Source organism: Vipera ursinii (assembly GCF_947247035.1).
Source record: "Vipera ursinii genome assembly, chromosome: 1".
NCBI classification, from domain to species: Eukaryota; Metazoa; Chordata; class Lepidosauria; order Squamata; family Viperidae; genus Vipera; species Vipera ursinii.
In genome coordinates, this window is record NC_139512.1 from 160,190,273 (window position 1) to 160,212,377 (window position 22,105).

Here is a 22,105-nt window from a genome sequence, read left to right on the forward strand (position 1 = left end):
GATTTCAAGAGAATAAGCTGTTGGCATAGCATGCCCATTGCTTCCAGCCCAAGGCAGCTGGCACAACTGCATTGCTTTTGTTGTGAACAAGACAGTAAGCAGGCACTTTAGCATTCCAAAGGGTGGGGTAGTCTTTAGGGGGCAAACAAAGACTCAAGGTGTGAAACTGAGTAGCCTTGTCTCTTTCCAGCCACAAAGCACAATCATAGTCACACGTTTTCCCACTTAGCAACCACTTAGGGGCAGATTTACTGATCCCAATTAGGGTCATTAAGTGTGGACTACCTGTAAACAACGTCACTCTCTTAATAACATGTTTATTCTTACAAGATCTAGAAAAAGAAAAAGATGTATAAAATACTCACTATTTCTTTCTGTTCTTTTTGAAAAAAAGAAGATGAGGAGTGTTCTTATAGACCAAACACTGAAGAGAAGAGAAAAGTTAGAGGGTGAAAGAGAGAAAGAACATCCAGCATTAAAATCTAGACGAGCAAACTAAACGACATTGTTTGTAAGAATTCAATTATTATCTGTAACATATCATAGCTAATCCCAATTTTAATAAAAGAAGCTAATGCCAAAAAAGTCCTGTGCATAGGTAACCACCTTATTTCATGTTATAAGTTCACTGAATGAACTTGTTTCAAGCAAGGACATTAAGACAGCAAAATTTGTTATTAGAGGCAAAGACTGCAGACTGTGAATTGGAAGGCAAAAACCAACTGCTTATCCATTCCCTATCTTAATATAATTGCACCCAGTTAAGATACTCTATGGAAGCAAGATATCCTGACTCAGATTTTGGGATCTGTTGCACTTATACTTGGCTTTATTGAAGCTCCATTACTATAAGGTAAAGGTAAAGGTACCCCCGCACATGCGTGCTAGTCGTTTCCGACTCTAGGGGCCGCTGCTCATCTCCGTTTCAAAGCCGAAGAGCCAGCGCTTGTCCGAGGACGTCTCCGTGGTCATGTGGCCAGCATGACTAGACGCCAAAGGCGCACGGAACGCTGTTACCTTCCCACCGGATTGGTCCCTATTTTTCTACTTGCATTTTTACGTGCTTTCGAACTGCTAGGTTGGCAGAAGCTGGGACGAGTAACAGGCGCTCACTCTGTTACGTGGCACTCGGGATTCGACCCGCCAAACTGCCGACCTTCTGATCGACAAGCTCAGCGTCCTAACCGACTGAGCTACCACGTCCCCTTCCATTACTATACAGTATGTCAAATAAAACCAAAATTTAAGACAAGTGGAGGGTAATACTGTTTCTATATTTCTCCCTTTCTTTTACTGAAACACTACACATTTATACAAACAAGATAAAGGGCTTCAGAAATTTCTACAAACATGCAGTTACCAACTTTTTGTTTACGGCAAAACAAATAGCAAGCACTTTAGTGTAAGTAAAACTGATTCGCCCTTGTGCTGTATTTGAAACTACAAACAAGGGGGCAACGTTGAACAGCTTTCAACTTTCAACTGTCACCAAATGTAATCCTTCATTTTAGCCATCTCAAAATACAGACTAATTAACAGGAAACCATAGTAAGCTTTCAGAATCAACATTTTTCCAAATCATTTTAATTGTTCACCCCTGGATGGCAGAAATCTAGACACCCACTAGATTTGCTGCAATCTTGCAGCCACCTGAACTGATACTGTCTCTCCAGAAGCGTGCAATTTCCAGAAAATGTAGCATCCAAAAATGTTCTGGAATTTTTTTTCCTATGTAAATAAGTATACTTCTACTGAGCCTATCGGTACCCACAGTCTGCACTAGTACCTGGGCTACATTAACTGAAGTCAAAAGAATTAAATCCAGCCTATATTATGGGACTTAAACAGTACAATCAAAGTAAGGTTCTGCAGAGGGGGGGAAAATGTTTTTACTGGAATGTAGGAAATGGTATTCAACAATAAAGGAAAAAACATAATATGATCATAGTACCCTTTTCTAAAATGTTTTTTTTAAAAAATTTAAAACATTTTTGCCATCCTAAAAAAATAAATAAATCTAAAATATTTTATTAAAAAAACTTCAAAAAATAACATAATTTTGAAACTGACAGTTTTCTGAAGCAGGAAATTTTCAGCCCCTGATCTCTGAGTAGCCCTAATTTTACTCTATAAATTGCAAAGCCCTTTTTTGCCGGTTCGCAATACATAAAGAGCTTTACGTATTAAAAGTCTGTTTGGCGTATAAATATTTCTGATAGTTCCATATTTTTTCTTTTCATTTACATTTGGCAATTCTATAGATGTTTAGGGACGCGGTGGCTCAGTGGGTTAGGATGCTGTGCTTGTCAATCAGAAGGTCGGCAGTTTGGCGGGTAGAATCCCGAGTGCCGCGTAGCAGAGTGAGCGCCTGTTACTCGTCCCAGCTTCTGCCAACCTAGCAGTTCGAAAGCACGTAAAAATGCAAGTAGAAAAATAGGGACCACTACGGTGGGAAGGTAACAGCGTTTCGTGCGCCTCTGGCGTCTAGTCATGCCAGCCACATGACCACGGAGATGTCCTCGGACAAGCGCTGGCTCTTCGGCTTTGAAATGGAGATGAGCACCGGCCCCTAGAGTCGGAAACGACTAGCACGCATGTGCGGGGGAACCTTTACCTCTACCTATAGATGTTTAGAATTTAAAAGAAGCTAAGCTGAACATTTTAGATATAAATAAGCAAAATTACTGAAAACGCCTTCACTATCTTAGTTTCAAAACTAATTTAAATGCATGCATTAAGCTAGGCAGCAAACATAATCCTGAAAGCCAGCAAACTTTGCCAGCACTGGTAATACTATCGGACCCCTGGAGAGTAGTCCAAGGCAGCATTTTTCTAGGAACTGCAAGCCAAGAAAGGCAGGCACCATTTACTTTCTTTAAGATGCCAGAATTAGCACCAGATCAAACTACATATTCCACATAGATTCGCATTTTGACGGAAAGAAAAAACAAGTTGTCAACAGTTAGCCATTCCTAGCAGGGAAAAAGCAACTAATTCCTTCTGATCATGCAAAGTAGATAACCTACTACCACAGAAACGACAAGAAGAAACAAAGGAGTAATATTTGCGGGTGTTCCCTTTCCTTTCCAGAGGCTTTCTTTGAAAAATAGTAATAATAATGCATCCTTCTCATAAACCAGTGAGAGAGAAAAAAACTGATCTGTATTCTATCCAATTACTCTTACTGCTATAAGAAATGGTTAAGAGCAGGCGGGCGAGCAAGTAGATTAGAAAATAAGGAGAAAATGGAGTTTTAGGAAGTCCCTGTCCATGCTGACCAGGACTGTTGAGAGTCAAGGTGCCTGGGTCTTGGTCTAATTATTCCAAAGGTTCCTATAACCCATAAGTCCTCTATGATTTCACTGACCTCATGCATTCCTGACAGTTTCTCATGTAGTAATGCAGAGTTGTGATTGCCATAAATACAGTCAGTGTATTTCTGTGCAAGAGACTCCAGAGTGTTTCGGGAGTCACCAAACATTACTCTAGGACATAGGTTACCAAACATTTGGCTTGCCTGGACCGCACTGAATGAACAGAAATTATTTTGGGCTGCATATAAAATACGTAACATAGTTAATGTATATAAATCACATAATAATGTAAAACCTTTATGTTATTGTGGAGCTGTATTACTAGCTTTCCAGGGTTGCATGCAGCCCATGAATTGGACCCGCCTTGTCTAGGATCATATGCACGCTCTGGCCAAATAGTTGGCCCATTCTGTGTTGGAAATTATTTTCTTAGTCTCAGAAAACTTTATTTTCTTTTTTTTAAGCTCAGACGAAATATTTCCTTCCCAGCAGAAATTTTCAAATGATGTGAATATCTTGTAAAAACTATGTAGAGCGTGGATTTTGTACCTCAGAATGGCTACTGTAAATCAAAGAGAGTTCTAAGAGTCCTGAACAACACCATGTGGAAAAAGTTGCAACTTTAGAATTATTTAATTTAGGTGGGAAAATTATCATTGGGGGACAAAATACAATTAGACGATGCAAAAATATTATTTCTTACAGCATTAGAAATTGGGATCATTGAATGAGTTGCAGAATGGGCAATTCAGGACAGACAAAAGAAAAGTACTTTTCCCATCGGACACACACTGTGTCAATCATTCTTGTAATATATGGATAGCACTTCGGATGGTGAATACACAAATGCAATATAAAATTATCATTATTTATTTGTTAAAATATTTGCTGCCTATTTTGCAGTAAAAATTATATATTAGAGCATGTCTTGTTCAAAAATAACAACAGAAGGCTACTGGGTTTCCATATTCATTATGAACTTCTCGGAGGTCCCGCTTAGCCTATGGAAAAAACTGTTTCCAGACTCCTTGTCTACAAAATCTGCAGAGACCTCAGGATAACACACTATTTCAAGGAGAACCCATAGCATTCTTTTCAACTCTTTCTACATAATGTCTGTAAATATAACAGGAATATTTTACTTACATCAGAGGAAACGCAAAAAGTGGAAGAGTCATAATAAATCGATCAGTCCATTCATCAGGAAGGTACCACAAATAAATAACTAAGCAAATAAGAAGATAGAGAACAGAGGAATAGAGGAGAAATCTTCCAACCCATAGCTTCTGCTGCCTCTGATTTTTCTCTCTGAACTCTTCCAGTGCCTGGATATCCTATAAATATAAAAAAAATATTTATATTTGAATATCTTGGTAGCATTTTAACTTTCTAAAACTTTCATCTGAAAAATTAAGAATGAGATAATGTATTGAATAACATTCTAAACCTGTTTATGGTTTGTGTTCAGAAACATATGCATAACCCTCACTGCAGTACACATACGAAGGAGTGGGGCAGCATAGAGAAAGATCTATGTAAGAAGATAGAGAAAAAATGAGGTACTGAATATTTTACATTCTCCTATATTAAAAAAGGAATAAATTATAAAGAAGAATTATCTTAACTTCAAGAATATCCAACATGCCTGTGGAAACTGCAGAAACCAGAGAGCTAAAAAGCTTGTAGTTTTATTTTTAAATATAGTATTATGTAAAAATGAATAAATATACTTGACTGTGGTAGTCCTTGTTTAGCAGCTGCCTCAGAAAGCAACTGTTCATAAATATGATGGTAATAAATGGCAGTAGAAAAAATTTCTGACAAATGCCCAGATTTATGTCTAAATTTCTGCACCTGACAAAAACACACATTGGAGTGAGAATAATTTTATCTAAATGAAATGCTTCACAGCATCTTTCTCTCTCAGTCATGTGGTTCACTTAGCGACCATGTCATCGGAACCAACTGTGGTTGCTAAACAAGGACTAGCTGTAATTCTGAATAAGCACTAGCATACATTAATCTAATATCTTAACTATTATTTTTTATTACATTGTGACACCAAGGCAGTGTTGACACCTGGTCACCCCTTGGGCTAGTCCATGAAGTTTTCTTAGCAAGATTTCAGAAATAGTTTGCCATCGCCTCCTTCATAGGGCGCAGAGAGAGTATGACTGACTCAAACTGGATTTCAGTCCAAGATGGAATCAGAACTCATGGTCTCCCATTGTCTAGCCCAGGGGTAGGCAACCTTGGCTCTTTTATGACTCGTGGACTTCAACTCCCAGAATTCCTGAGCCAGCTATGGAATTCTGGGAGATGAAGTCCACGAGTCATAAAAGAGCCAAGGTTGCCTACTCCTGGTCTAACCTGAGACCTTAGCCACTACACCAAACTGACTCTCATATTACTTGCATAGAAGCATTTTTAACTAAATTTAATAGGTGAATTAGTTTGTTTATCATCTGTCCCACTCTAGGACAAGAGAGTCTTTGGCAACAGTGAAGAAGGTTGCTGCTCAGTATTATCTTCTCATTTACTTCATTTCTTCATCTTTTCATTTCTTCTATTTCCTATGCATAGTCTCTTTTACTTCCCCTTCCAAAAGCACTTTCCTCCTAAAATTCAGCATTTTATCGATTTCCATTTTTACTTATTCTCAAATAGCCTGCTCCTATCTAGAATGTTTATGCTTGTGACATATCTATGACACTGTAACTAATCACACACATTTTATATATATTTTCCAAGTTAAACTACATATGATACCTGAAAAGATAATTAAAGCCTCACAACTCATAAAAACAGTATTAAAAGAAAATCCTACCTTATCAAGTCTTTCCAACACTTCTACAGTGGAAGCTTTTGCCTGCTTACAAATGAAAGAAAAAAGCTGTGAAAAATTACGCTGAAGGACTAGATCAGGGGCAGGCAACCTGGGCTCTTTTATGACTCGTGGACTTCAACTCCCAGAATTCCTGAGTCAGCAGCTGACTCTGGAACTCTGGGAGTTGAAGTCCACGAGTCATAAGAGAGCCCAGGTTGCCTACCCCTGGACTAGATAATAAATACTACCAAACAAACAAAAAATAGAAATTTGAGAGATGGGGAGAGTTGTAATAATATGAGTAATAGCAGACTCCCTTGCAAACTTCTACCTGCTTATATAACTTACTTCCCCAGTCACCTCATGGTAAGGTGGTATATTACCAAAGGTGCACACATGAAGAAGCATTGGTAGCACATGCATTGTAACTTTTCCCATAACTTTAACTGCCTCCACAGATCACATGAGAAAGAAAGGCAATACAGTAAAGAAGCAGAACGCTGCAATTTGCAGAAAGGGGGGAACAATTTCTAAGAGAACAAATTGTATAACACGTTGCTCGGCACGGCATTTTTCTGAACAGCACATATCCTCAAAATCAATATTATGATGTAAAAGAACAGGTCAGGGAAGTTAACAAATTTCACTCGACTGATCTGAGACCATCCCAAATGAAGCAGTTTCCCAGTCCTCTTGAATCTGGAACAGGCTTGTCTAGTTAGGCGGAATTAAATAAATTTATTCAAAGGTAAAATCTCTCCTCTTTTATCCGTGCCTCTGGGAAGACATAGAAGCAAGGTGGTTTTGCACGCCTGAAACCTATAAATATAGGACATGGCTAAAGTCTCAAGAAAACTGTCACTGCTCCACTTGTTATCAGTGCTCCAATGAAGCTGAAAGAAAAAGGGTCATGCCAGGACAGGCTTGAAGGAGGCCCTGCAGCCACAGGATCCAACTATCAAAACCAGCTTTCCGATAGTAAGAAAATAGAAAAGAAGAAAAAAAAGAGGTTGCTCTAACAGTCTATGAAAAGCAAATATTGTATGCCATCACATAAATAATATCTCGGCTGAAAGTTCTCCCCCTCCCTTTCTCTCACATTCTCATGGACAAACTTACAATGGAAAGGAAATGTTTCAGAATGATGGGAACACAAATGAACACTTATATCCATCTTATCTCTTCACAGAAACTCTCACACAAACTTGTATCCTAGGCTCCTACGTATAAATGTGAACCCGACTCTTTTTCTTCAACATTCTAATTGTTAAAAGAAAGAGGAAATTAGATTGAGGAATATCTAAAGATTAGATAGCTAAATACACAAATTTCTAATCACTAAATATCTAGATAATTAATAGACATTCTTATACCCTCTTAGGGGCCAAAAAGTGTTTAGATCTGTGCCTCAGTTTTTTCCAGTCCTGCTAATCTTTACTTGTGATCTTGCAGGCCAATGAAAAGAAGTTTATAAAAACTTTGTCTGAAGGCTCTGGAGGGGGGGGGAAGGAGGGAGGGAAAGAGAGGGAAAGAGAGAGAGAGAAAGGGGGGGGAATTACAGAAAGCTGTTTACAATACTAGTGTTTAGGGATACTTATTTAGTGATAGATTTCTGTGCATTTCTATCAGCTTGAGGAGAAATTTCGGTTACAGAAATTTCCAGACTCTACACTTACAATGCAGTAATCAAACTGCAGTAAATGTAACTTCTTCCTTCAGCAGTGCAATCAGTGCAATAAACTGGCAGTGTAGTATGCCAGAGAGACTTGAATTCAAAATCTCAATTCTGCCATGAAATTTGCAGGTGGCCTTCGGTGACTCAGTATCTGTCAACCCAAAACCTACTTCCCAGGATTAATGTGCAAATACATTACATTAATACTATAAATGCTGCACTGAGAGCTTTTAAAAAGAAGGGTGGGATATAAATGTGATGTATACATAGCAAAAAATATATGCATTGTATTATCTTCCACGCTTCACAGCCATATACATTTGCACATAAATAGAAAAAATCCTTTTTCTATCTGTACAAAGAAGCTGTATTTAAATAGAACAGTCTTTCTTAGATTATACAGATCTGAAAAATAAAATTTGCTTGCATTTAAAACTAAATATATTCCCCATACATAAATACAACCTAGTAACATCCATTTTTTAAAGGATTAATAAGAATATTAAATTATGTTTTAAGTATAAACATGATTCCCTACATGTGGTTTATACGTTTTAAAGGCAGAGTTCACTATAAATCACATATATCTTCAAACTCAAGCTACTATGCTTATTCTTCACTACCATCTCCAACTTGGAAATTCATTGATATGATTTGTGTATTCTTATCAAAGTCTTCCATGAGATGTACTCCAAATTTAAGGAAGCAGGATATAAATGCTACTCTTGTTAATGATTCCATAATGGGGGTAACTCCATAAACCAAGCTGCTTGTTATATGTGTTCTCTCATTAAGCAGCTACATTCTCGTATTGCAAAATGCTAAAACGTTACAGATTTAACTTCACCCTTTCTCTAGACAACAACCTGAAACAGTGGAAGAGCCACTCGGAACCGGTTCCCTCACAAAAGGAAAAACTGGGAGCCGCAAAAAATGTGTGTACATGTGCGCATGTGCAGAACAGGGTTTGACTGAAGAGTGGAGCCAAGGCGAGATATGCACCTAACCTGCATATTTGAATTGGTTGGTTGAACTTTTTTAGTCCCACCCTTTTTTTTTTTACTGCACATGGCAGAAGACTGGGAGCCGCAGGAGACAGCTGAAAGAGCCGCATGCGGCTCCGGAGCCACGGGTTGCACCTGTGCTCTAGACAGCTCCTTAGTTATTAGCAACATATTTTTTTTCTACATTACCTAGCCAGGGGTCCAATTCCCCCCCCCCACTGCCTGTGGCCTGGTACCAGTGTATGGCCTGTTAGGAACTGGGCTGCGCAAACTGCGGCAAGTGAGCAAAACCTCCTCTGAGGATGCTTTATTAGGATCTAGGTTGCACATGAAACCATCCCCTATCGCACCCCCCCAGGTCATGGAAGACAATATTTCTTCCAAAACTGGTCCCTGCTGCCAGAAAAATTGGGGGCCACCGACCAAGGGCATTTCATTCCATAATAAATAAACGCAATTTAATACTGCATAAAAGATATGCACAGCCTTCTGATTTTAAGAGATGGATTACATTCTGCAGTCCGAACATTCCACCTGCATATCTTCATTGGAAGACTCATCATACAAATAGAAATAAGAGCAACCAATACCTATGATTTTGATAAATACGATTCTGCCATAGCTCAACTCACCAAGTTGTTCTACATTACAGAACAACTTAAAAATTCATCTGAGACACTGTCCTTCCTGCCGTACAAAAATATATACCTCCAATTGAGAAGATTTACTTACCCGCCATCTGGAAATGATTCCACCCATTGCTTTATTTGTGGAGATGGGTTGCTTTGGTAACTTATAACCAATCTTGTAATGGAATTCACAGCTAGAAGTAAAGCATTTGTGTTTTTAATTAAAAATTCACCCACAGTGTAACTCTAAAAGTATTTAGATATTTCAAACTATAATGACTCATCACTAACACACATAGGATAGTTTTCAAATACACTTCCAGATTTTCACTTTACATATATATTGTTTTGTGCTAGAGTATACATTTTTCTGTGAATTTTAAATTATTAGGTAAAGTTTCCCAAATGAAATCCACTGTAAAACATCAAGTAGCCATGGAAACAAGATAAAAGTTCCATCCTTTAATTAATACTAGATAAATAAAAATAAAACATTTACTACCAATTAGATGACTATCATTAGCAACTGCAGTTTTGAATGGAGAGTCTAAAAGCTGATTAATATTTCACTAGAATTTCAATGTGAATATTATGAACTTCATTCAAATCCCAGAAAGGCATTATTGAAATTAAAGACCTCCATCCGTGCAAATATGGCATAAGATGCAATAACAATTCAAATTAACTTGGTTACCCACCCACCCCCCAAAAAATATTTTAATAGCATTAGTTTCTTGGCATAATAATCAAGAATATCTGGGGCAGAAACAAAAGCAAGTTTGCTTCTGCTGTCAAGAGGAAAGTACACAGTTTTCAGCAATTTCTCTCTTGCTCACTGCAACTCCCTACATTCTCATCTGTTCCAAAGATTCAGATCCTTGTAGAGATGTGCGAGAGGAGCCTTGGGAGAATCTGCAGGGAAATCACTGAAAATTCCAGCTGACAGATGCCTTCAGCAACAGAAAAAAAAATCAAGTGAGAGTACATCTTTAGAATACCCATAATGCAAGTTGTGGAATAGATCTTATGAACTGAGCAATGTTACCACAAGCTGAACAGCAAACAGTGTGTGTCTGTCTATCTCTCTGTGTCTGTGTGTGTGTAAGATCTGAGCAATTTACAGCCCCCAAGGCCCCTCCAAGCCCTTTGGCTGTCCCTGTTCAGCCTGTGTGAGGTCAATCAAAAATTGGAAATCAAATGTAAACAAGAATGCCACAGGACTGGCCCAGCTTTATACAATCACCGTGCGCTCTTTCCGTCAACTGGTGGCCGCAGGAAGTGAGGAGAGAAAGGGCTTCTCTGCACCTTCACAGCGCTCACCCCTCGCCTAGAGCAGCCTGAGGAGGCAGTGTTGGTGGGCATCACATGAGGGGACCTGAACTTGGCCACCCACCACACTTCAGTCAAATCGTGCTCTTGCAGGCAAGCAGGCTGAGCACACCCATGAGCTAGCAAGCGAAGAGGAGCATGGCAGCCGTAGTAGAAGAGGGATGGCTGGGCCTGGCTGGTCTGAGGTGAGGCTCACCTCACCCCTCCTCCCTGAACATGCCAGTGCTAGCAGTCAGTCACCAAGAAGAAGCTCAACTCCAAACATGACAGGGACAAGATCTCCGACAAAGAGTAACAGGAAGCCTATTGGTTTCACAACAGTCCCAGTTCTCATGTGACCCCTTGGGAGAATTAATTGCCCACCCCAACATATATAATCACCTAGACACTTTAGTCCAGGGATAGGCAACCTCGGCTCTTTTATGACTCATGGACTTCAACTCCCAGAATTCCTGAGTCAGCATAGCTGACTCAGGAATTCTGGGAGTTGAAGTCCATGAGTCATAAAAGAGCCGAAGTTGCCTACCCCTGCTTTAGTCAGTGAACTCAATGGTACTTGAGTAAATGTGAAAGCATCTCAAGTCCCTCATTCACACCTCAGAAGTATAAAACATTTTAAACCTCCATTTCTTTTTTTCACCTCAAAGGAACGAAAAATACAGATAGGCTCAAAAAGGAAACCAATATTTCTATTAATTCTACTATACGTTTGGGCCTCCTCCAGTATTACCGGTAATCCTGTATCTTCTGAATATTATAGATTAATAAATTTTATTAAACAGCTGTTGAAAAATCCAAAAAAATGAAACTATAACCAATCAATTTATTAAATAAAACTTGGGATTACCGGATATCAAAGAAACATCATCAGTTCATCAGTTACAATTCAGTTATACAGAAATTTTAGTGAACCATCTAAGAAAAATGTAATACACTCAATGAAATGATAAAAATAAATAAATCAAAGAGCGAGGTCAAGGAAGAACTGGAGGATTTTAAGAAATGATTCACTTTAATGGAGTTAGGTATAGAAGAAAAAAGTGGAAAATTAAAATAAGTTGCAGCATTAAAGCTTCTTGTCACAACAAAGAATAAGTTTAAAAATGTAGCATTCATACATACATACACGTTAAAAGTGCAGAATCATGACAAGCTTGACTTAAGAAGAGAGAATAAAAAACTAATGTAGAAGTTGCTTTCTTGAGAAAATAAAAACTGAGAAAGATAAAAAAGTGATCTTTCTGTGCAGTTGTTGTTGTTAGCTGCAAAGTCGTGTCCGACTCATCGCGACCCTATGGACAACATTCCTCCAGGCCTTCCTGTCTTCTACCATCTTCTGGAGTCCATTTAAACTCACGCCTACTGCTTCAGTGACTCCATCCAGCCACCTCATTCTCTGTCGTCCCCTTCTTCTATTGCCCTCAATCTTTCCCAGCATTAGGCTCTTCTCCAGTGAGTCCTTCCTTCTCATTAGGTGGCCAAAGTATTTGAGTTTTAGCTTCAGGATCTGGCCTTCTAAAGAGCAGTCAGGATTGATCTCCTCTAGGACTGACCGGTTTGATCGCCTTGCAGTCCAAGGGACTCGCAGGAGTCTTCTCCAGCACCATAGTTCAAAGGCCTCAATTCTTTGGCGCTCAGCCTTTCTTATGGTCCAATTTTCACTGCCATACATTGCAACTGGGAAGACCATAGCCTTGACTATACGCACTTTTGTTGACAGGGTGAGGTCTCTGCTTTTTAGTGTGCTGTCTAGATTTGCCATGGCTTTCCTTCCCAGGAGCAAGCGTCTTTTAATTTCTTGGCTACAGTCCCCATCTGCAGTGATCTTGGAGCCCAGGAAAACAAAATCTGTCACTACCTCCATTTCTTCCCCATCTATTTGCCAGGAATTGAGAGGGCCAGATGCCATGATCTTGGTTTTCTTAATGTTAAGTTTCAACCCAAGTTTTGCACTCTCCTTCTTCACCCGCAACAAGAGGCTCTTTAGTTCTTCTTCACTTTCTGCCATTAGAGTGGTATCATCTGCGTATCTTAGGTTGTTGATATTTCTTCCAGCAATCTTAATTCCAACTTTTGATTCATCTAGCCCTGCCTTTCTCATGATGTGCTCTGCATATAAGTTAAATAGGCAGGGTGACAGTATACAGCCTTGCCGGACTCCTTTCCCAATTTTGAACCAATGAGTGGTTCCGTGTCCAGTTCTCACTGTTGCTTCTTGACCCGCATATAGGTTTCTCAAGAGACAAATAAGATGGTCTGGTACTCCCATTTCTTTAAGAACTTGCCACAGTTTGTTATGATCCACACAATCAAAGGCTTTAGCATAGTCAATGAAGCAGAAGTAGATGTTTTTCTGGAACTCCCTAGCTTTCTCCATGATCCAGCGTATGTTAGCAATTTGATCTCTAGTTCCTCTGCCTCTTCGAAATCCTGCCTGTACTTCTGGTAGTTCTCGATCCACATACTGCTGAAGTCTAGCTTGTAGGATTTTAAGCATGACTTTACTAGCATGAGAAATGAGTGCAATGGTGCGATAGTTTGAACATTCTTTGGCACTGCCTTTCTTTGGAATTGGAATGTAAACTGATCTTTTCCAATCCTGTGGCCACTGTTGAGTTTTCCAAATTTGCTGGCAAATTGAGTGTAGCACTTTTACTGCACTGTCTTTTAAGATTTTGAATAGCTCAGCTGGAATACTGTCACCTCCACTAGCTTTGTTGTTGCTCAGCTTTTCTAAGGCCCACTTCACTTCACATTCTAGGATGTCTGGCTCGAGGTCAGTGACCACCTCACTGTGATTATCTGGGATGTTAAGCTCATTCTTGTATAGTTCTTCTGTGTAATTTTGCCACCTCTTCTTAATCTCTTCTGCCTCTGTTAGGTCCCTGCCATTTTGGTCCTTTATCATGCCCATTTTTGCATGGAATGTTCCCTTCATCTCTCCAATTTTCTTGAAAAGATCTCTGGTCCTCCCTATTCTATTGTTTTCTTCTATTTCTTTGCACTGTTCATTTAAGAAGGCATTCTTATCTCTTCTAGCTATTCTCTGGAATTCTGCATTCAATTGGGCATATCTATGTTTTTCTCCCTTGCCTTTCGCTTTCCTCCTTTCCTCAGCTATTTGCAAAGCTTCCTCAGACAGCCATTTTGCTTTCTTGCATTTCTTTTTCTTTGGGATGGTTTTGGTTGCTACCTGTTGTACAATGTCGCGAACCTCTGTCCATAGTTCTTCAGGCACTCTGTCTATCAGATCTAATTCCTTAAATCTATTTGTCACTTCTACTGTATATTCAACAGGGATATGATTTAATTCATACCTGAGTGGCCTAGTGCTTTTCCCTACTTTCTTCAGTTTAAGCCTAAACTTTGCAACAAGAAGCTCATGGTCTGAGCCACAGTCAGCTCCTGGTCTTGTTTTTACCGACTGTATAGAGCTTCTCCATCTTTGGCTGCAGAGCATATAGTCAATCTGATTTCTGTGTTGACCATCTGGTGATGTCCATGTGTAGAGCCTTCTCTTGGGTTGTTGGAAAAGAGTGTTTGCTATGACCATCGTATTCTCTTGACAAAATTCTATCAGCCTGTGCCCTGCTTCATTTTGTACTCCAAGGCCAAACTTGTCTGTTATTCCAGTTATCTTTTGGCTTCCTACTTTAGCATTCCAATCCCCCATGATGATAAGGACATTATTTTTTGGTGTTACTTCTATAAGGTGCTGTAGGGCTTCATAGAACCGGTCAATTTCATCCTCTTCAGCACTGGTGGTTGGGGCATAGACTTGGACTACTGTGATATTAAATGGTTTCCCTTGGATTCGAACTGAGATCATTCTGTCATTTTGAGGATTGTATCCCAGTATTGATTTTCCTACTCTTTTATTAACTATGAAGGCTACTCCATTTCTTCTGAGGGATTCTTGCCCGCAGTAGTATACCTGATGGTCATCTGAATTAAATTCACCCATTCCTGTCCATTTTAGTTCGCTGATACCTAAGATGTCAATGTTTAGTCTTGTCATCTCTTGTTTGACCACGTCCAGCTTTCCTTGATTCATGGATCTTACATTCCAGGTTCCTATGGAGAAAAAATCTTTACAGCATCGGACTTTCCTTTCACCACCAGACATATCCACAGCTGAGCGTCCTTTCGGCTTTGGCCCAGTCGCTTCATTCTTTCTGGCGCTACTAGTACTAGCCCTCTGCTCTTCCCCAGTAGCATATTGGACGCCTTCCGACCTGAGGGGCTCATCTTCCAGCGTCATATCGTTTTGCCTTTTGGTACTGTCCATAGGGTTTTCATGGCAAAGATACTGGAGTGGGTTGCCATTTCCTTCTCCAGTGGATCATGTTTTGTCAGAACTCTCTGCTATGACCTGTCCGTCTTGGGTGGCCCTGCACGGCATAGCTCATAGCTTCATTGAATTACGCAAGCCCCTTTGCCACGACAAGGCAGTAATCCATGAAGGGGTCTGTGCAGTACTGGGCTGCTATTTGCTGGCTTGATGTGATGGAAGTAGCTGTTTCTTTTGGTTAAAGGGACAGGAAAAAAAAAAGATGAATTTCCCAAGAGAGCAGAAGGCTGTATTTTCCTCTTCTGATTTACTGACTCTGGTCGTGAAAAGGTCGCAATCAGTGATCACATGACCTTGGCACACAGCAGCGGTCATAAGTATGAACCAGTCGCCAAGCATCTGAATTTTTATCATGTGACCAGAGGGATGCTGCAAAGGTTGTAACTGTGGAAAACAGTCGTAAGTCACATTTTTCAATACCATTGCAAGTTTGAACAGTCACTAAACAAACTGTTGTAAGTCGAGGACTACCTGTATTCCAATGTCTCAAGATTTAGTCTGCCATATTGACATTCAGAATAAAAAAGAGCTGTATGCAGGGACTTTTTTCTCATAGAACGCTCAGAACGGAGTTCCGGCACCTTTTTTGGATGGAACCTTGTAGGGTAGGCAATGCGGGTTGTATGACATGTGTGAGTTCCGGCACCTTTTTCTTTTACAAAAAAAGCACTGGCTGTATGTATGTATGATATGCGTACGTGTGTGCAATAGCCAAGTCCCAATCTGGTTAGGGTTCAGGAGATTTATAGATAAATAACCAGCTGCTGTTTCCCTGTGAGCAGAGACATCAGTAATAATTTACTATATTTCTATGCTGCCCAACTCCCAATGATTCTTCCCACTAGATCAGGGGTGTCAACCTGCCAGCGCAGGGACGGGTTGCATCATGCGGAGGCCGCGCCCACACCAGCAGTGTGAAAAAAGTTGTCGATACGTTGCGACCTGTCACGTGACGTGGCGAGTTTGACACCCGTGCACTAGATCATAAGAGAGCTGTTATAAAGAAATAAAAAGTCTTCAGCCCAATGTACTTGGGAACATATTGGTTATAAATGAGAAAGAATTTGAGTTGCTGGAATTTTGGGAACTTCTTCCCATTTACCTCAACAAATCTTACTAAAGAGAACTCTACGAGAATCACGCATGGATGCATGCTTGCTTGCTCGCACACATAAAATACACAAGGCACACTTATCATCTTCCTTTTCGGCTTAAATAGGAAAGCTTAAATTAGCATAATACTCGGTGATTACTTTTTTCCCTGCAGCAACGTCTGCAATCTTACAAGTTAATCAGATGATGGGAAGTATTAAGAAGCTAACCAGAAGAAAGAAAATGTTTGCAGAAGCTTTTGGGAGTGTCTTGCTTGAATCCTAATCATTAAAACCTTCTCCATGCTTCTGCTAACCTGGAATGGGACCTTCAATATTTACCAACAACCACGAGCAGTTCCTGATCATTTCATTTGCTGCTGAAACATAGCCAACCTGTAGTAATATACAGCAGACTAAGAATTGCCCACCCCCTGCAATTTACATGGCCACAATTTTACCACAATAAGGTACAACACAACAGCAAAAACCAGGCTGTAACTAGAAGTTCTTTCCACAAAAAGGATTACAAGCTTTTTTGTACTGAGCTACAAATGATTGATTCTAAGACTGCCTCACTTCCTAATTCTTGAAGTTTAAGTACCTCTTGCTGTATCATGAGAAAAAGATTTTAAGAAAAGAATTTAAGGGCAAGAAGAATGAGCTATTTCATAATATCCTAATACATGAAAACATGTACGGTATTAGTAAAGAAAAGTAAATGGTAAAAGGGTATATTATTTTAAAAAATGAAAGAATATACGTTCAGCGTTTTATTTAATTAATAGCTTTTTCTCCAAGCAAGAAGAAAAGATTTAGTTTTCTTCCATTCAATTGTGTCCAATTCTCAGGGACTACCTGGACAAGTCCCTGCAGTTTTCTTGGCAAGTTTTAATTTTTCAGAAGTTGTTTGCCACTGCCTATTTCCTAAGACTGAGACAGAGTAACTGGCCCAAGGACACCCAGCTGTTTTTGTGCCTAAGGCAGGACTATGCCTTAACCACTGTGTAAACCAAACTGACTCTGAGCAGATCTGTCTATTTACAACTGCTTTGAAAGAGGTAATTTATATTTTTCTTTTTATCTTTTTTTTCTTTTTTTCTTTCTTTTCTATTTTTAGTTTTATCCCTTTTTTGCACTTTTAGCTTTCTCTTTGATTTCTTTCTCTTTCTTTCCTTTATTTATATCCTGCCTTCATTATTTTTATAAATAATTCAAAGAGATAAACATTCCTAATATTCCTCCCTATTCCTATTTTCCTTACAACATCCTGTGAAGTGGGTGGGGCTGAAAGAGAATGACTGACCCAAAATCAACCAGATGGCTTTCTTGAGTGTAAGACAGGAGTAGAATTAATTGTAAGCTGCCCAGTTACACAGTGGTAAGATGGGCAGCCAATACATTTTATAAATAAATAAATAAACTCATAGTTTTGATTTCTAGCCTGGTGCCTTAACCCAGCAGTCCTCAAGCTTTGCAGCTTGGTGGCCCGGTTGGGGGGAAGATAGGGAAACTGGGCCACGTGGCCTATTTGGAATTGGGCTGGGAACAAACTTTTTAGCCCTATGCTGTCTTTGCATCATGCTAATCACATATTCAGTCTCCCTCTAAAGGCCTATGCATCTGAAGTCATTTAGGCCCAGTAGTCTACACCAGAGGTCCCCAACCTTTTGGTCACCAGGGACCGGTTCTGTGGAGAGAGGATTTTCCACGAACCAGAGAGTATGTGGTTTTGTGTGCTGCTTGCGTCTTATCGATGGGGCTTCGCTTGTTTGTGCGGCCCAGTTGCTGGCATGCCGTGGGCCGGTACTGGTCCACGGACCAGGGGTTGGGGACCCCGGTCTATACCTTTAAGAACTAAAGTAACATTTCCCCACCTGAGATGTGTGGAGTTCAATTCCCACAGCATCATTAACTACGACCACACTGGCTGGGGAATTCTAAAAATCTGCATATGTTGAAGTTGCCTCGTTGAGAACTACTGAATTAGAGAAAATAGCTAATATCTACTGAACTTTAAACAAAGCTCATTAAAACATGGTTTACACACACAAAAAATAAAAGATCAGCCCTCGGTGATGTTTCTATTAAATATCAATTTCTTGACGTATTTTATCATGCAAAGAAAACAAAATTTCTACTTTGGAACTAAAAGCTATTGGAAGAAAATGGAGATAATTGTTTTAACATCTCAGAACATGCATTACTGTGTTCAAGTTACACCGCTTTCAGTTTTTATCTACTCAAGAAACAACTCAGTTTCAGCAACAACTCAAGAAACAATTGTATTGACCTTATCAAGAAACAACTACTGAGATACTAGAAAAATATGTTAACAGTTAAATCATTGTCAAACCACAACTCCTCCAAATATTTTGGCTAGATAATAAAGGGTGAACTAGATAAATGACTAATGCAAAGAAGCAATGACTGATGAATATGCCTTTAACTAAGCAATCCAAAAAGGACAGGGGAAATAAATTACTAACTTCACTAGAAAGCTGAAAGGTAGGATGGATCTTTTTATTTAGTTTCTTCTCTTTCCATTGCCTCATTTCCCAAGTGGATCAGAAGATAAAGTATATAACTTTCTGAGCTCAAGACCTTTATTCCCTACATTGGGATGGAAGTGATGGGAGAATAGAAGAACTTTATTTGAAACTTCCCTGTCATAGGCCCCACACATTCCTTTTTACTGTCTTCACAGAGAAGCAACAGCTGCAGACATTTACATTGAAGAGCCTAACTTCTCTGTATGGCAGAGAGTGCCTTGCCATCTCAGGAGCTGCAGGATTATAGTCAGAATAGTTTAATTCTGAACTGTTAAACTCCAGAGGAGAAACATAAGTGTCTGGATTGGATTGCTAAATATTTGCAAATACTGAAAAGCAATGAGACATGTTTATGTCATAAGTGGAACCTTAATTATGTAGTGTGACCAAAAATGAAATTTTGAGAACAGATTCTGTAGTACATAATGTTAAAAGGAAAAAAAGAGGATAATATTTACACCTTCCAAGGCAGAAATCAATACTTCCCTTTCTCCACTGCAATTGGTACCTCCACCCCCACCCCACCTTAAGAAAAAAAAAACCTAAATTATACACGGCTGCAATAATCTGCATTTTACAGACTCTTGCAGAAGGTTGACAGTAATGAAATTCTAAAACAAAAAACAACCACAGAGATACTTTGCTCCTATTTTAATTTTGACAAAACTAGATGAAATTTCACAAAGAGGCAAGAAAAAGAGGCCGCTCACCATGCATACTTTCCCACAAGGATCTTATTTGACTTCACCCCTTGGCTTTTCCTAACAACTTTACCCAAGATGTATCTGTGGTACAACTCAGAAATCCTTTTACATTTTTAACTCTTACACTAAGGCTTTATACGCCCATATCTGAGTTACACAGCCACATACAGGACCATTGATTGACAGGAGGGGGATTAATTTAATATCATATCTATGGGTGGGGGGGGAATAAGATGGAAAAGTGCTAGTTTCAGCTTAAAAACGCAACCCGCGCGTCTAAGTCACACTTTCAGGCCTATTATTCCAGAAGGCTAGATAGACTAGGTCAGGGGTAGGCAACCTCGGCTCTTTTATGACTCATGGACTTCAACTCCCAGAATTCCTGAGTCAGCTATGCTGGCTCAGGAATTCTGGGAGTTGAAGACCACGAGTCATAAAAGAGCCAAGGTTGCCTACCCCTGGACTAGGTGTATCAAGCGTGCCCCAGATGAGCGCCTAAAACAGGGGTCTTCAAACTTGGCCCTTTTATGACTGGTGGACTTCAACTCCCAGAATTCCTCAGCCAGCATTCCTGGCTGAGGAATTCTGGGAGTTGAAGTCCACCAGTCACAAAAGGGCCAAGTTTGAAGACCCCTGGCCTAAAAAAAAGGAGCACATGCTTGTCTCCTCTCCCTCCGCCCATCCCTTCGATGGTTCCTGCGGCAGCCTCCGCAGGGAAAGCAAGCTTCGGGCCACTCGTAACCCACCCCTGGCATCCCAGGCAGCGGGGCATCGACAGCCTCTGCCCGGCGCTCCCAGCCGGACCCCCCAACAGCCTCATAAAAAGAAATGCAGGAGGCGGTGGACCTCGGGGAACGGCCAAGACCAGCGGGCTACAAATAAGGGCCAGGGCGGGCAAAGCAAGCAAGCTGCTCCGACTCCGCACAAGCCACTCACCTCCCTCGCTTCTCCCTCGCCTTACGCTTAAAAGAGCCACCCCGGGCTGGTGTCCCTCTCTGGGCGATACTAAACTGCAATCGCCTCCCTTTCCCGTCGCTCCTTCTCTAAAAAGTTTTTTTTCTCCCTCCCCTTTTCAATCGCCAGTCGCCCGCCGGCCAGCAAGAAGCGCACACGCCCCCCCCGCCTCTCCTGCTTTCTCCCCCCCCCCGGTGGAAACGCACCTTCCCCGCCCCAGCGCGGCTTCCTTCCGACGCGCTCGGGCCGCGCTGCTCGACGTGGGACGAGGGGAAAAAAGGGTGACTTCCCACCCGCCCCCCCTGCCGTCGAACTTCCTTCGTGCCTCTTCTCTAGTCCGAGGAACGATGTGAGTTAGGCTGGCGACGCTCGCGGGGCGGCCATTCTGGAAAAGGGCAAGGCCGGCGGAAGAGGCGGTTGTGACGCAAGACTGGCGCCGGGCGCTTGCGCGGCCATCTTGGAAGAGGACGAGTCGGTCGGCGTTTGTTACGTTGTTGGCGTTCGGGATTCATCCGCTGTTCCGCTACGGCGGGCTTTCAAGTACAATTGTAAGAAGAGATGGTTTCTTGATTGCCTCTCTGAGGATCGGCATACTGTAGTGGAGTTTAAAAGGTATAGCGCCTTCCCCAGAAGCCAGAAGTGGTGCACTACCGAATTTGAGAGGGAAGTTCTACTTCTAAGACTCGATTCAGAACGGACGGGCGTAGAAACCCAGATAATAATTAACTCTTCAAGCACCCGGGCTTAAAAAGAATCCTGGGCGGGGCTTTTTTTTTTTTAACCTTCAGAATGAAATGAAGCGCGGAGAGTGACAGGCAGAGATCTGGCGATGCCTCTTACGGAAGACGCCCAACGGGAGTAGAATCTGGTTTTACAGCTCCTGTATTTGATGCTGAAGCATTAAAGCTGCAAGGGAGCATTTAAAGAACATATCCAATTGTTGAACATCGATGTATAAAGCCTTTGCACAGATGGAGAGGCGTAGATGTGCTTTTTGCACGGGCGGAGGTGATGGAAAGTCTTTTTTCCCATTATTACGAGGACAGAGCTATTAACGGCAATTTACAAGGAACGGGCGCTGGGGGCACACAGCTTGCAATCCAAAATCAAAACAAATATAATGGGAAAAAAGGGAATAAGGTCAAATGGGGAGAAGGCATGCTAGTCTTCAGATATGATGTTGTATCTCTCGTCCTTTTCCACCAAAGGCATTCAACAATCTGCTGTTGTCTTAGCACATTTTGCCACAGCAGCAATGCTATGGTATTATTCTTCATGGGAACCAGAAAGAAAATCACACTTAGGACCCCCTAAAAGCAAATGTGGTACAGAACAACTTGCAGTGAGAGCCAGAGGAGGGCAGAGGCCGGGTGCTCTGAACCCTCCACTTTTCTTGCCGAGGGTGGAAAGAATGAGAGAAGAGGGGAAGTGTGTCAATACAATACAATGATAATATAAAAATCTAGATACATAATCATATATCATCATCATCTTAGCCATTGTCTACCCACTGCAGGATGAAGGCCTCTTTCACATGTTTCCAACCAATATGGTCCTGAGCCTTTCTTTTGCCAATTGGGCCCACAATGCTTGCTGATGACATCTATCCATCTGGTTTTAAGTCTCTTATCATCAGGGCTTTTTTTCTCATAGAACGCTCAGAACGGAGTTCCGG

The 22,105-nt window shown here is 40.8% G+C and overlaps 1 protein-coding gene across 4 annotated transcripts in view; it reads right to left on the bottom strand.

Moving 5' to 3' along the window:
* The window catches only part of LNPK (lunapark, ER junction formation factor), a 78,967-nt gene extending 58,018 nt beyond the window's left edge, over positions 1–20,949 (bottom strand). Inside the window, exons 1-6 of one of the 4 annotated variants that reach the window (XM_083372191.1) lie at positions 20,637–20,744; positions 9,553–9,643; positions 7,261–7,401; positions 6,142–6,186; positions 4,461–4,648; positions 366–424 (exon numbers count right to left, since the gene is read on the bottom strand). In XM_083372191.1, the coding sequence (XP_083228317.1) occupies positions 366–424; positions 4,461–4,492 (91 nt within the window). In that variant the 5' untranslated portion in view covers positions 4,493–4,648; positions 6,142–6,186; positions 7,261–7,401; positions 9,553–9,643; positions 20,637–20,744. Of the gene's footprint in view, positions 1–365; positions 425–4,460; positions 4,649–4,761; positions 4,802–6,141; positions 6,187–7,260; positions 7,402–9,552; positions 9,644–20,636 lie in introns of those variants that run through there. The other 3 variants (XM_083372188.1, XM_083372189.1, XM_083372190.1) reach the window with 3 other exon arrangements.
* Between the last annotated feature and the right edge of the window lie 1,156 nt (positions 20,950–22,105).